At 52.9% G+C, this 15,458-nt stretch overlaps 1 protein-coding gene across 3 annotated transcripts in view; it reads right to left on the bottom strand.

The window, feature by feature from the left end:
- ABCC6 (ATP binding cassette subfamily C member 6) overlaps positions 1–15,458 on the bottom strand; it is a 49,024-nt gene that overhangs the window by 556 nt on the left and 33,010 nt on the right. For 2 of the 3 annotated variants that reach the window (XM_025416410.3, XM_025416411.2), the window contains exons 21-30: positions 14,000–14,120; positions 12,008–12,215; positions 10,787–11,097; positions 8,636–8,835; positions 6,567–6,693; positions 5,444–5,545; positions 4,680–4,826; positions 2,786–2,944; positions 2,540–2,706; positions 307–501 (exon numbers count right to left, since the gene is read on the bottom strand). In XM_025416410.3, the coding sequence (XP_025272195.1) occupies positions 307–501; positions 2,540–2,706; positions 2,786–2,944; positions 4,680–4,826; positions 5,444–5,545; positions 6,567–6,693; positions 8,636–8,835; positions 10,787–11,097; positions 12,008–12,215; positions 14,000–14,120 (1,737 nt within the window). The remainder of the gene's footprint in view (positions 1–306; positions 502–2,539; positions 2,707–2,785; positions 2,945–4,679; positions 4,827–5,443; positions 5,546–6,566; positions 6,694–8,635; positions 8,836–10,786; positions 11,098–12,007; positions 12,216–13,999; positions 14,121–15,458) is intronic. The other variant, XM_035717479.1, reaches the window with a different exon arrangement.

The following is a 15,458-nucleotide window of genomic DNA, read 5'->3' as shown; positions in this document are numbered from 1 at the left end:
GAGTGGATCTTAGCAGCCCAATCGGCGCGAGCACTCTGCCACTGAAAGCCCAGCACGTCTGCTCCAGTCGAGTCTGGCCTTCCCTGCAGTTTCCGGACCCTGACAGCCTGGGATGTGGAAGCATCGCTGGGCACGAGTCCTTGGGCTCGCCCCTTCCCCTGTGGGCACCAGGTGTGCCACCCGTACAACGGGCCCTTGATAATCCATCCCAGCGCCCCTCCGGCTCTAAACCCTGCTGCATTCCTCTGCCACTGCAGGGCTGAGGGGTAGGGGGGTGGCTGAGCGCCAGCTGGGAGAAAGGCTTACCTGGCGCAGTCCAGCACAGAGCGCAGGCGGTGGGCGATGAGCAGCACCGTGCACTGAGCAAGCCAGCTCCCGAGGGCAGCCTGCATCTGGAGCTCTGTCCCCGGGTCCACGGCGGCTGTGGCCTCATCCAGGATAAGGATCTGGGTTTTCCGGAGCAGGGCCCGCGCCAGACACAGGAGCTGCTTCTGGCCCACGCTGGGAACGAGTGGGATGGTCAGGCTAGACATTTGTGTGTCTGCCCACAGATGGGTTCCCCCGACAGCTGCAGACGTTGGGTGGGGGGCGGGGGGTGTGCATGTATGCACCTCTATACACGTCGGTCCCCAGTCCACAGAGCTGGTAGGGACCCCCAGCCTGCCATTTTTGAGCAGGGTGACTCTAGGAAAACACATTCAAAGCCCCGTGCCTCAGTTTCCCCCGCAGTGAAATGGCTATTTCTATTTCTGTTCTGCAGTCTTCACTTTGTGCCGGACATACCCTGAGTGCTCATGCACACACTGGCCCACTGTGACTAAGGAGGGGGTGAGGACAAGGTAAGTCCCATAAAAGTGCTCAGGTGGGGAAGTTGAGGCTCAAGGTCACACTGTCTGTGAGACCCTGACCCTGGAGACCCAGGGCCATCTGGGGCTATTTCCTGTCGCGCTCTGCTGGTTCTCCCAGCAGTATCTCTTGAGAACCAGGACCTACTGTGGCCGTGCTGGGGGACTCTGGGTAAGTCTCAATTTGCCAATTCTGCAAAATGGGATTCGTGAGAGTGCCTCTCTGGTGACTACCGGAAATAATTCTTGTTCCCTCTATCCAGGCACTGTTTCAACAACTTTACACATTAGAACTCAATCCTCATATGGGAAGGAGATACTAACTGTAATTCGCATTTTACAGAGAAGGAGGATGAGGCCCAGAAGGTTAACCCTAGGCCCAGGGTCCTGTTGCTGCTAATTGGCAGAGGCTGGATTTAAAGCACGTCCGAACTCTTAGCCACCAAGCCACCCACTTCTCCAGTGTGTGGAATCTACCCACAGCCCCTTACCCTAACGCCTTTGGGGGCAGATGGTTTTCAGAATCCAGAACATCTCGGTTTTTAAAAAGGCACACACTTAACACCTAGCAGCATTCTTCACAATAGCCAAAAGTTGGAAGCAACCCACGTGCCCTTCAATGAATGAATGGATGGATAAGAAAAATGCGGTCTATCTATACAATGGAATATTATTCAGTCTTAAAAAGGAAGAAAGTTCTGACACCTGCTACACCATGGAGGAACCTTGAGAACCTATGCTAAGTGAAATAAGCCAGTCACGGAAGGCAAATCCTGTAATATTCCACTTTAAATGAGGTACCCAGTGTAGCCGAATTCATAGAAGCAGGAGGCAGGATGGCGGTTGGGGGGAAAAAAGAGAATTATTTTTTTAATGGGGATTGGGTTTCAGTCTTGCAAGATGACAAAGCTCTGGAGATGGGTTGCACAATGATGGTAATGTACTCAACGCTACAAACTACATTAAAAAACAATAAGGTTGCTAAATTTTATTAAAATTAATAAATTTATTATGTGTATAAATTAAATCAATTAATTAAATTAATTAATTAATATGTGTATTTTAAATTAATTAATTAAATTAATATGTGTATTTTACCGCAGTTAAAATTTCTTTTAAAAGGCATATGCCAGGGCCCCCTGGGTGGCTCAGTGGTTTAAGCACCTGACTCTTGATTTCAGCTCAGGTCATGATCTCAGGGTCCTGAGGTCAAGCCTGAGTCGGGCTTCATGCTGGGCATGGAGTCTGCTTAAGATTCTCTCTCTCCCTCTCCCTCTGCCCCTCCTGCCTCTACTCACCCTCTCTCTCTCTCTTAAAAAAAAAAAAAAGTCATGCCATATGTTACTCGATACCCAGTGAGCATGGGGTTAGCACCCAATATCAAACACAATGCCTTTGGAGCAAAATAAGTGCTGAGTGGGATAAAGGAAGACTGGAAGTAGCCTTCTGTCAGTAAAGGTTGGGTCTTGTCACCCAAATAAATTTAGGGACTGAACTTAGGAAAAAGAAACTGGGTATTCAGAGACTGTGTTGGGGTTTGAATTGCGGATAAGGGACGGGATTCGTACTGGCAGTGTTCACGGAATGGGGCTGGTAGTCCTATGGTGGGGGGCATTCCAGGGTCTACTATCCTGGGGATGGCGCTGGGGAGCCCTGGCTTCTCCCAGGTCCTGGTCGTGGTGGGGCAAGCCTACCTCAGGTCGGAACCTTGGTCGGTGCACTCATACTGCAGCTGTCCGGGCAGGCTGGCCACCAAGGGTCTGAGCTGCACCATCTCCAAGGCTTCCCAGATGGCTTCATCCGTGTGCTCGTCCAGCATGTCGAGGTTCATCCGCAGAGAGCCGGGGAACAGCGTGGGGTCCTGGTCGGAAGGGGCAGCAGGTCAGAGCCGGGCCCAGCCGGGCCTCTCACCTCGGCCCACCCTATTCCCCAGACCTCACCTGGGGGATGATGGTGATTCTGGAGCGCAGCGTGTGCAGCCCCACGTGTGCGATGGGGACCCCGTCGATCCAAATCCCCCCCTCGGCCGCCTCCAGAAGCCGCAGGAGGCCCCCGGCCAGGGAGGACTTCCCGGCCCCCGTCCTGCCAACGATGCCCACCTATGGGGGGGGGGGGCAAGGCTCATTCTGAGCAGGCCTGGCCAGAGGAAAGCAGGCCACAGGCTGGAGGGGCCCTGGGCATCTGGGCAAGGAGATGCCTGCATCCAAGATCCATCCATCTACCCATCATCCTTTGAGCACCCACTGTCCTGTCATCTGTCTACCTTCCCATATATTCATCCCTTCTTTCTGCACATCACTGTCTTCCTCCCACCTCTCCCACCTTGCTCCCCATTCCCCCAGCCTTGAAGCTATACCCTGCTCTTCCATTACTCCTTCCTTCTCTCCCCGTCTCAACCGAATTATGTCCCATCCTTCCATCCATCCTCCTATCCTTCCAGTCATTTCCTGTCCTTTCTTCCCCTCCATCCATCCATCTCCCTTCCCAGCCCATCCATATCTCATCCTTCCATCCATCTGCCCATTGCTGTATCCGCCCCCCCCCACAACCCTCCTCAGTGTTTACTGTTGCATTCTCAATGTCCGACACTCAGCAGAGGTTCAACATGATTTGTTCAAGAAGTCAATGAAACGTGCCACCCATTGTGTGACAGGCATTTCCTAGCCTCCAGGAATATAGATATTAAGGGGCCCTGGCTCCACAGGGCTCCCTGGCTGGTCTTGGAAATAGTGCAACTGAGCAACCCTAATCAGAATATGGCGAGACGAATAAATCCCCTCTATAATCAGACTCTGGACCTGAAGCTGCCTGGCAGAGGCAGTAACGGGGTAATCAGAGAAGGCTTCGGGGTGGAGGGGATTCTTGAGTGGAATCTTGCAGGGTGAGGAGGAGTTTAGGAAGGGCGAAGAGTCCAGGTAAACCACACCAAGTGCCAGGGCGTAAAGTCCCCAAGGGCAGCACCATGTGCCCACCTGGCTCAGTGAGGCAGCTGTTGCACAGGGTTGGCTAAGAAGCCCGGGCAGGGAAATGCATGGAGAGTTGGGCGCAGCCTTGAATGCCAAGCTCAGGAGTCTGGCCTTTACTCTGAGGGAAGCTGGCAGCAGGTGGAAGGTCTCAAGCAGGGGAACGACACGGCCAAATCAAGATCATAGGAAAACAGACTGGAGGTGGTGAACGGGGAGGCTGGGGGCTCAGCGGGGGGCCTGGGGCAGTCCAGGAGGAGGCAGGGAGGATGTGCACCTGGGTGGGGAGTCAAACGGACTAAGCCTCTGTAAAATGGGGTAAAACTGGTACTTCTTCATAGGATTGTCGTCAGGGTAAGGCTGCAAAGGATAATAATAGAAGCACTAGCAAACATCTTGCAGCGCTTGCCACGTGCCAGGCACCGTGCCAGGCAGTGTGTGGGTATAAGTCGGGTGAACTTCACAACTGCTCTGTGGGGCTGACATTATGGTTCCCATCTTACAGATGGAAAAACTGAGATCAAGGCATGAAGCGACTTGCCCAAGGTTAGCCGTGGCAAAGCCGGGAACTGAGGCCACACAAACCGGAGAAGGTACGTGGAGCCCTGGGCGCTCGGCCCCGGCACGAGCAGGTGTTCGGCTACGGTCAGAGGTGAAAAGAAAGAAGGGGGTCGGGGAGCTGCCTCCTCATCTGGGAGCACCGGGGGGGGGGTGGTGCGTTTCATCAAGATGACGGCAGGTGTGGGGAAGACTGCAGGTTCAGGCAGGGTGGGGTGGGTGTGCGGATGAGGGGGTGCAGGAGGCAGCGGGTGCTCAGGGCCTGGGCTCCGCCCGGGGCCGGGGCTCCGTGGGGAGGGGTGCGGCTGCCCACCTTCTCTCCAGCGTGGATCTTGAAGGACACGCCCCGGACTGCCAGCGGGAGCTCGGGGTGGTGTCTCAGTCCGAAGTCCCGGAACTCCACCTGCCCCCCGTGAGGCCAGGGGGACCGGGCTGCGCAGGCGGGCAGCCTCCAAGGCGCCTGGGGCAGGAGGGGACATGGGGTCAGAGGAGCCTCTCTCCCTTCTGGAAAATGGGCTTGTTTACGGCTGTGGCAGGGCTGGAGGGGGCATGGAACACAGCAGAGCTACAAACAACATCCAGGATTCTAGAAGTATTGACTACTCCGTATTCCTCTTCTTAGCCACTATCGAGGCTCACAGAATATCCCGTCTTCCTCTAGAAGGGGGAGACAGGCCCCTCTTGTCTCCGTGAAGAGGGCAAGGTTGCACAGGGGGTGTCATGAGCTGCCACTGGCTGTTCCTGTGACCTGGCACGGGCCCTCCACCAGTGCACGTGTGTGGAGTGTCTCCAGGGTGCCCCCCGGGACACCAGCGCAGTCAGCCTTGCCTTGTCGCCCTTCTGTCACTGTCACCTCGCTGTGATGCGTCCGTAATGTCACTGTTGTGCTGCTGTTACCCATGGTCCCCAGTCACTCAGAAGAATGACCTGCTTTGCCCAAGTGAAGAAGCAAAGGAACCAGGATCTGTCCTGGCTTCTTAACCATTACCGCCACGCTGGCTGTGACACCAGCCCACGGGGACAGGGGCTCTAGCGCCCACGTCCACACCTGCATCCCTGCGCGTCCCCACCCATCACCTCCTTGGGCGTCTGGACATAGTCCTTCATCCGCTCCACCGACACGACGCTGCTCGCCAGGTCTGTCCAGCTGCGAACAGCCCACTGCAGTGTCTGGGTCACCTGGTGGGAGAAGACACCTCGGGCTGGCTTCCGCAAGGTCCCCCTGCAGGCCCGCGGCAGCCCCGAGGCGGGGGGCGGGAGGCAGGACCTGGGCAGACAGGGGGATGGGATGTGGCTGCCGCTGCCAGGACCCCTCCTCTCTCCCTTCCGTAGAACTGGACTATGCGGAGCAGAAGCAGCTTGTCTGACCCGTCTTGATGCAGGTGGGGAGACAGGACCAGAGAGGGCACGTGGCCCTCCCACGGACACACCGCAGGACCCAGGCCCGCTGACTTCCATCCTGAGAGGTTTCTATGCCTTGATTTCTCATCATTTTGCCTCATTGTAAAATGAGGATAATAACAGTATCCCTGATGGGTTGTGCGCAGGGTTAAATGAGTTAATATTTGTCAAGCTGTTAGAACAATGCTTCATTCATAAAGAATGCTATATATATACACACATATATATATGTATATATATATGTTTTTCCTTCATAGATAGGATCTGATAGTATATTTTTAGTTATTAATATTATAAATAATATATTAATATTATAAAATATGGCATACATAAATATTAATATAAATATAATAGTATAATATAGTTATATAATATTAATTAGTTAATATCAACTATATATTAATATGTTAAGTTATAATATTAATAGTTAATAAAAATTATAATATTAATAGTTATAATTAATAGTTAAGGGTTAATTAACTATTAGTAGTTATAATTGATTAATTTAATATTAACTGAATATAATTAATTAATAGTCAATAAAACTTAGCAATGCCCTGGAAATGTACTCTATATGCCTTCTCTCAACTAGTCTTTACAATGTGTGAAGAGATTACTGACCCATTTTTCAGGTGAGCACACTGAGGCTCTGGGAGGGAAGACTCTAGCCCAAGGTCCAGGAAGGTCACCCCAGCTAAGCTTCTGTAGAGCTATGTTTTCCTCACTGGTCAGTTGTCTGGCCCTGGGTCCTTGAAGGCCCCACTGGCAGGGGTGTGTCAGTCCCGGGTGTTGGGAGTACCTGCAGGGCAGCAGAGACCGAGAAGCCCACGAGGCCGGCGCTAAGGTGGGCCTTGCTCAGCACAGCACACATGGCGGCCGCCAGCACCAGCATGTTCCCCAGCAGCTCCAGGTTGGCAGCCAGCCACCTGCGAGGGGAGGCAGGTGAGAGCAGGGTCAGCGGGGGCCCTCCCTGCACAAGGACTGGCCATCTTGCCACCACGAGTCCCCCAGGGGCCTCAGCAATGGTCCCCTCCACACCCCAGGCCCCACTCAAGCTCAGTGGGTGGGGGAAGTTGATGCTTTCCTGTCTCACCTGTGCCCAGTTCAGAGCCTGGCACACAGTAGGTGTTCAAGTAAAGTTTTGCCCTGGTTCCACTTTTCTGTCGCTGGGATATGCCTGGCCATATCCCTTGTGTTCCCCCTGCCTGAACCCAGCTTCCATCTCATCTTTATGTGCAAGTCAGCTCAAATGCCGCCTCTTGCAAAAGCCATCCTGGACTGCTCCTCCCTTTCTCTCAAACAGGTCACTGATGATTTCATAACAGTTACCACTCTTTATAACAAAACTATTTAATCAGTCCTTGACTGTGAACTCTGAGAGGGCAGTGGCTTTGTCTTGTTCACAACTCTGTCCTCAGGACCTAGCATAGGACCCAGCACATAGTAGGTGCTCACTGAATAATACATTAAGTGGATGAATAAATATGCACCCCCTTCTCCTGGATTCCTACTCTACCATACATTCATTCAACACACATGTATTGAGCATCTACTGTGTGCCGTGCACGCTGGAGATGCTGGGGACACAGAATGACCCGGTATTAAAATCCCTGACTTCAGAGAGCTCTGGGCTTTCCTACAATATACTATCTAGTTCCCCAAAGAATCCCACAAAGTGGAATATTGCTGTCCTGTTTGACAGGTGAGGACACTAAGGCTCAGAAGTAGGTAGTTGCCTAAGTCCACACACATAGGTCTTTGAAGCCACGGTGCTCTGACCAGGAAACACAAACCTTCCCCAGCAGGTCATGGGTTTTCAGCAAAGTGGCCAACAAATGAATAAAGAAGCCGCTTCCTAGACGGCTGACCTTGAGACAGTCCCTTTGTTTCCTCAAATCCCAGTGGAACCATCTGTGGAATGAGATGACACCTGGCTCCTTACACTTGAGAGGATTAAATGAGATATGCCACATGTGGCACAGAAATCCCTGGGCCCTCCACATAGTAGGTGCATTCTAGATGTCCGTGAGGTCTTTCCTCCCTCGGTTTACCCCAGGAAGAGGTGGAATAGGTCATCCAGAAGGCATACGGGATTGAGACACTGCCCACAGCCCCAGGGCCTGAGAGCCACAGCTGGCCAGGGACCCAGGGCATAAAGGAGAAAGGAATTCACATTTATTGAGTTCTTACTGTGTGCTTGCCCTCTCCACACTGTGGCACCAGGGTGCCTGGATGTGAAGCCTGACTCCACCACGTGTTTGCTGTGCGGCCCTGGGCAAGTCCCTTAATCTCTATGCCTGAGGTCTACCCTCTCCAGAACAGCCTCTGCCTCGTGGGTTATTCATAGGACTAAGTGAATACATCCATGTAGAGCGCTCAGAACCGGGCTGGACATGCGGTAAGCATGTTACAAGCACCAGCTGAGTGCACATATTGGATCCTGAGGCCACCCCGTGAATGCCGTCCCCCTTTGACAAAGGAGGCTCAGAGAGGTACATAACCTGCCTGGGATGGCCCAGCTAGGAAGTTGCAGAGCTGGGATTTGAGCCCATGTCTGTCTGTGCTCAGACACTTTGTTACTGAAAGGAGGCTGGGGATGCTTATGTAGCTGCTCTATCACCAAGGCAACAGCGGCTTCTTCCCTTCGGCTGCCCCCTGTACCTGCTGCCCCTCTGCGGCTGTGGACTCCTCAGGCCATGCTCCCAAATGCACCCACATGGTACGTAGCCTTGGTTTTATCCCTGACTATGTGACCTTGGGCAGGCCACATGATCTCTCTGGCTGCACAGTAGGACACTGGGTCTCACTCTCTGGGGACACAGATGTGTTTGTAGTACAGGGCCTTCTCTGCCCCAAGGCTCTTCGTACCTGTCAGCCACCAGCCGTGGGAAATTGACTCTCTGGCTTTCATCCACGTGTGTGTCATTCTGAGCCACAAAACGGCACTGGGCCTGGAAGGCTCTGACCACTACGCTGCCCTGGAACGTCTCGGCCACGTGGGAGCACACGAACGAGTGCCTGGCTGACTCCAGGCGTCGGAGCTGGCATATGCTGGCCACATATAGGCTCTGAAGCGAGAACAGGTGAGGACGGGAGAAGTCACAGATTGAGACAGGTAGTTTGAGGAGCACAGGGGAGCCTCAAGTACAGAGTTTCAGCTTGCTGTATGACCTTGGGCTAGTCGCTTTCCCTCTCTGGGCTCCCATCTCCTTACAGAATCAGAGTTACGTGGTTCTTTTTAAGATCACCTAGGAAGCTCAAAAACCATCCAGTGCCCCATTCCAGAACTATTAAATCTGGTGGGGTTCCCTTGGCCTTGGTATTAAAAAAAAAACTTCTGGGTGATTCTAATGTACAGCCAGGATTGAGAAATCACTCCATCCATGCAACTAGGCTGTCTCATTCCCAGGTCTTAGGCCAACTGCTTCACTCAGGGCCAGTCAGTAGGGGAACAAGACCATAAAGGACAAAGAAGACAGTTGGCCAAGCAGAATTCATTCACATAAGTCAAGCTTCCATGGCAGGCTCTGGGAACATAACAATCCACAAATAATATGAGGTGTTATTTGGTTTGGGGTTGCAGTGTGTGCGCAGCCAGAGAGGGTGTGCATTTGCTGAACACCCAGGCTGTGTGCTAGGCTCTTTACAAACAGTATTTATTAACATGAGCTGGGCGTTAGTGGGCTTCACGGTTTACAGATGAGAACACCTGAGGCCCAGAGAGATAAAGTGGCTGGTTCAGGTCTCTATGGCAAGTAAGTGGCAGGGCCTGGATTCAAACCCACCTTTGCCCTACCCTAAAGCTGTCCCTCCCCAAGTCAAGAAGACACAGAGAAGATAGTGGTGGTTGTGGTTTTTGTCTGGCTACCATGGTTCTTTCTACTCTATTTCTGATTTCCTGGGGTGGGGCTTGGGGAGTGGAGTTCAACCATGGGACCAGATGGTGGAGGTGGTGGCATGACACAGCCTAGCTGGTTGGGGTAGCCATCCCTTTGGTCGCTCTGATTAGCCCAGGGATAAACACATGCCCCGAAGTAGGCAACTCTAATCTTTCCTGGGTCTGACATACGAATGCCGAGCTGGAGAACAGGTTACTTTGTGCTGGTGTTGCTGAGGGGGATGCTGGGAGCACAGGGTTGCCAGGAGCACGGAAAGAGAGTGTGTGCAAAATCAGGCCAAGCAGACTAAAGCCAGCGGTTCTTAAACATTAGCGTGCACCAGGGTTACCTGAGGGGTTTGTTAAAACCCAGATTTCTGGGCTCCATTTCCACAATAGCTGAGTCTGTAAGTCTTGGATGGGGCCCGAGAACATGCCTTTCTAACTAGCTCCCGGCTGGTACTGATGCTGCTGTTCTGAGACCACACTTTGAGCCCCATTGAGCAAAGACATGGAGAGACTATACAGCATCCTGGTGACAACTGGCCCACCCTGCACTTTAGGGGTGTCAGTCATTAAATTCTATCCTTTTGTTTAAAGCTAATGAAATGGGATGCCTGGGTGGCTCAGCGGATGAGGGTCGGCCTTTGGCTTAGGGCGTGATCCCAGTCCCAGGATCGAGTCCCGCACTGGGCCCCCTGCAGGGAGCCTGCTTCTCCCTCTGCCTGTGTCTCTGCCTCTCTGTGTCTCTCATGAATAAATAAATAAAATCTTGAAAAAAATAAAAATAAAGCTAAAGAAACAATTTCTCTGGCAACTGGAAGAGTCAAACTTAATGCTGCAGTCTCTGAGACCTTGCAGTGGCTTCGTGGTGTCCAGATAACTGGAAAAGATGAAGCTGATTTCAGCAGCAGCCACAGGACAAAATCTTAGCTATTAAGAACTTTGACGTGGACCATTGGGAGACAGACGAGTATAGGGTGTTGGAAATAAATTGTGGTGTCTCTGCCTCTGGGATTCTTCTAGGGACGGCCCCTGGATGCCCATTGTGCAGAACCTCCTACACAGAATGCTGCCCCGAGACAGGGGACTGGATGAGGTGACCTGAGCTGAGCCCCGGAACCTCCTCAATCTCTCCCTACCTGAAACCCAGCATAGAAGACCAGCAGTGGCAGGATGGCCATCATAGCCAGAGGGGTGGTCACTGTCACCACCAGGCTGACCTCCAGGAGTCCAAAGACATAAATCAGCAAGGACCGGAGTTTGTCTGGGATGTCCACATCAACTATGTCTGTCTCTTTGGAGAAGCGATTCAGTAGGTTCCCGATGGGGGTCCGCTCAAAGAAGCCGATGGGAGACCGCATCACATCCCACAGAAGTCTCTGGAAAAGCAGGCTGGATGCCCGGATCCCCCCTAGGAGCACCATGGCCATGGAGGCAAACAGCCCAACGGCTGGGGAGAGAGAGGTATCAGAGCATGAGAGCTGAGACCACCTCCCAACCCCCCATGGTAGACAACTTATGATTTGACCCTCCTGATAATCCCTCAATGGAACCCCCCCCCAGCAGGTTGAATATTATGCCTCCCACCCTCCAAATATATGTCCACCAGGAACCTCAGGATGTGAACTTATTTGGAAATGGGATCTTTGGAGAGGTTTTCAGTGAAAGAGCTTGAGATGATACCACCTTGGATATAGGGTGGCTTCTAAATCCAATGACTAGTGTCCTTACGAGAAGACATCCAGAGACACAGAGGAGGTGGTGTGAAGACAGGCAAAGACACAACAAGCCAAGGATTGCTGGCCCCCAGCAGAAGCTAGGAGAGAGGCATGGGAGCGTTGCTCCCCCAGAGCCTCTGAGAAGAACCAGTCCTGCTGAGAGCTTGGTTTGGGGGCTTCTGGCTTCAGGGCTGTGGGAGTTAAGTTTCTGTTGTTCTGAGCTCCCAGGTGTGTGGCCATTTGTGTCAGTCCTAGGGAACTCACATGCCCACTTCCTCCCCGTCTGATCTACGGACTGGGATGCCGCCAGCTTGCTCCCTGTCTCTGGGGCCGGGCAGATTGGACCCCTGGCCAATCCAAACACTGCAGTTGGCCTGTCCTCACCCCAGTCCTCAGCTGTCCCCAACATCTGGGGGCCAGGATTCTGCATTTGCTGATGAGTCTGGCAGAGACTCTGGGGGGCCCAGGAGGGGAGGGATGGGCCATGTCCCCACCCCCACCCCCAAGCTTTATCTGAAGGATGCATTTGAGCCCAGGAGGTTGGCACAGACGGTCATGAAGGGCAGGGTAAGCCAGGGACGGGCAGGCCAGGGAGCCCTGAGCACTCGGAGGGAGGCTGGGAGGATGGAGGGTGAGGGGTACCTTGAAGGCAGCCCAGGATCCCGAAGATCGAGCCCCGCAAAGCTGCCTGCGTCTGCCGCCCGTCCACAGTGGGATCGTCCGCCCACAGGCTCAGCCAGTAACCGTGACAAAAGGAGGCCACTTGCTGGCAGAGGAAGAGGAAGAGAGCGTAGACACAGAGGGGAACACCCACAGCCTGGAAGTAGCTCAGGTACATGGTGGCCTTCACCTGTAGTGCAGGTGGGGGTGGTGGGGGCAGAGGGAGGTGAGGCGGGGAAAGACCAGGTGAGGCTCTCAAAACACATCGGCGGGGCACATGGAACACGATGCAGACCTTACGGGTCCCTCCTCTGGGCCTCCCACCTGGAGTATGTCTCTCCCTCAGCCCCACCGGCCTCCAGGCCCTCTTCCTCTGCAGAACCCTCAGAGGGCCTGTCAGCCGAGAAGGTGACAGGCTGTGGCACTTTCTGGCTTGGGAGTAATTTACTGAACACATCCTGCGGGACCGGCACGTGTCTCTGCCCCCATCAGAATTCCCACCTGACAGATAAGGAAACTGAGGCATGAAGAGGTTAAGATGCTTGCTTTAGGTCCAGCTCCCATGAATCTGAAGTTCTTCATGTGGCCACAGCCAGAGCAAACTTCTGGAAACATCATCCTGACCCCATCTTGCTGTTGCTGACCTGCTCATGGCTTTCTCTTGCTCTCAGAAGAAATACCAAACCTCTAGTCTATGTCTCTGACCTTACCTCCTACTCACTGTCTGCTGGTCTTCTGGGATCCCCTTTTTCCTCTGGCACCCTAAGCTCTTTCTCACCTCAGAGCCCTTGCACCTGTTGTTCCCTCTGCCTGTAATGCTCTCCCCCTGCTCTATCTGAGGCTGGTCTCTTGCTTTAGGGCTCAGCTAAGTGTCACTCCTGAGCATCTCAACCCAAGTAGGCTCCTGACCCTCCGTTGGCTGGTCCCCATCTCATTGCCCTTCTTTATTTTTTATAGCATTTATCATTTATCACTTTGCTTCGTAGTCTCATTGTTTGCTGCTTGTCTCCCTTCACTAGTGTGCAATCTCCACCACAGCATAGACATTTCCTGGCTGTGGGAGTTCTGTAAATGTTTTCTGGGTGGATAAGTGAGTGGATGGTCGGGTGGGATAATGGGTGATTGGGCGAGTGGGTGAATAAATGGGTAGATGGGTGAATGGGAGAATAAATGAGTAAGTCTGTAGTTGAGTGGGTGCATAGGTGAGTTGATGGAAGGATGGGCAAGTGGATGAATGGGTAGATAGATGGAAGATGAGTATATGGATAGGAGGGTGGATGGATGGATAAGTGGGTACAAGGTGGATAGATGGGTAGGTGGGTGGATAAGTGGGTGCATGGGTAGATGGGTGGGTGGATGGATGGATGGATGGATGGAGAGTAGGTAGATGGCTAGATAGATGGAAGATGGGTACTGCATGGATAAGTGGGTGGATGGGTAGATGATAGTAAGTGGATGGCTGGATGAGTGAATGGGTGGGGGGTTGAGTGAGATGAATAGATGAGCAGGTAGATGGGTAGGTAGATGGATGGGTGAGAAGGAGGGAGGGGGTGAGTGGTGAATGGGAGGAAAGGTAGAGCAACAGGAATGAGTGAGTAGGTAGGTGGGTGGATGGGTGGACAAAGCAGCACAGAAGAAAAGAAATAGTACAAGCTGCAGATTCTGGCTCTCCTGGATTTGAGTCCCCGGGTGGTCCCGTGCTAGCTATGAGAACACAGACAAACATTTCCAGACCTCAGTTTCTTCATCCCTAAAATGGAGCTATCGCCATCTAATTTTAGGGGGGTTGTGAGCATTAAGAAATATGAAGCACCTCGAGTCTTGCTTGGCATGCAGCAGGTGTTCAATAAAAGTGAGTCCCTCCGCTCCTCCGCTCCCGTACCTGATGGGAGGCCTCGAGCCCTGGGGGGCCAGTGGGGGGGGTGGTGGGAGCTGTAGCCTTGGATGCAAAGGGGAGGGAGCAGCCGGTGTTACCCTGCCATTCTGCGTGCCGTCCTCTCCTGCTGGCCGTCCTGCCCACTCGGGACCAGCTAGGGGAGCCCCTGTCTGGGCCTCTGAAGTGGTCCCGTCCTTCTCAGGGACTAACTTCACGGACCTGCCATTGAGAGGAAATGAGGACACATCAGGGTCCCTGTCCACGGGCTGTGTGCGCCCAGCCCTCCCGGCCACTGGTCGCCAACGAACCCTGAGGTACGCTCTCCACTCACTCATTCATTCACTCATTCGTTCAACTAGCAGTGCTCCGTCCTCCCTGAGTGCCGTCCCCTACCCCAGAGGCGAGCAAGCCTGTTCTCCAGATGCCGTGTCACTGAATGAGCTTCATGTGTCCAACTTCGGAACTTGGTTTTTCAGAGTTTTTGTTTTGCCTTAAGCTTTGCTACAATCATTCTGCCTGTGCTGTTTACACTCCGATTTGTCATTCCAGGTGGCCAGAGTGTCACTGTCGCACAATTCAATGTTGAGGACTTCTTGTGTGTTCCTTTCATCTATGGATGGGTGGGCTGCCTCAATCTTAAATGCCAATTGCCACCTGCTGACCGTGAAGCCACAGGAGGCTGACTTAGCTGTCTGCCTCAGTTTCTTCAGCTGTAAAATGCGGTTAGTCTCTACAATCAATCATCTATCTATCCACCATTTATTGATCTCTTGTCTAGCTATATATTCACCTATGTACATGTCTATCTGTCTTTCTCTCTCATCTTACTTAGGACTACCATGCACTGTGAAGACAAGTGGGATTGCCCAGTATGTGACCAGGAGCGCTCTGGGAGGCTAGCTGGCATGGGGAGGCATTGTGCCAGCCTGTACTTGCTCCCAGGGACCAAGGACCCTCAAGATCCCCCAACAGTCCCCCAACTATAGTCACTTAAGCTCACACTTCCTGGTGCCCAGTGGTCTGTTGTTCTGTTTTACAAAATCACTTTCCATAAAAAAGAGAGAGCACCATGTTGGCTGGGCTCCTCGGCTGCAGACAGCCCACAATGAGTCCGGCTATGGCCTATCCAGAGGGGGCCAGAGAAAGGGGGACAGCAGGCCTTCTGGTGACCCCCCCCACCTATGTGTTCTGGCCTGTGCCAAGTGATCCCATGAGTGTAGACTCAAGCCCTTTGTGTGGCAAGCCTGTCAAAGCATGATGAGCGACAGGACCAGGCATGTCATTAACAATGGTGAGGATCTTGCTTTGCAATCAGCCCTGCCCCTCCCCGGCCATGAGACAACCTGACAAACTGTAAGGCATTCATCATACTTGAGGACACACTGGTCATTCTATGAACTGGCCACTTGAGGACTTAATCATTGTAGCCAATTGATTATCCAATAGTTTTTGGTGAATTATCCCACAGCTGAGCCCCATGGCAGGTACTCTGGGGGGGTCCAGAATCATCTTGGCTCCCCTTACCCGCCTGAGAGGCAGTTGGTGACACAGCCACCC

This window comes from Canis lupus, chromosome 6 (genome assembly GCF_003254725.2).
Source record: "Canis lupus dingo isolate Sandy chromosome 6, ASM325472v2, whole genome shotgun sequence".
NCBI lineage: Eukaryota > Metazoa > Chordata > Mammalia > Carnivora > Canidae > Canis > Canis lupus.
The sequence above is the reverse complement of the archived record's forward strand: the minus strand, read 5'-3'. Positions and strand labels throughout refer to the sequence as shown.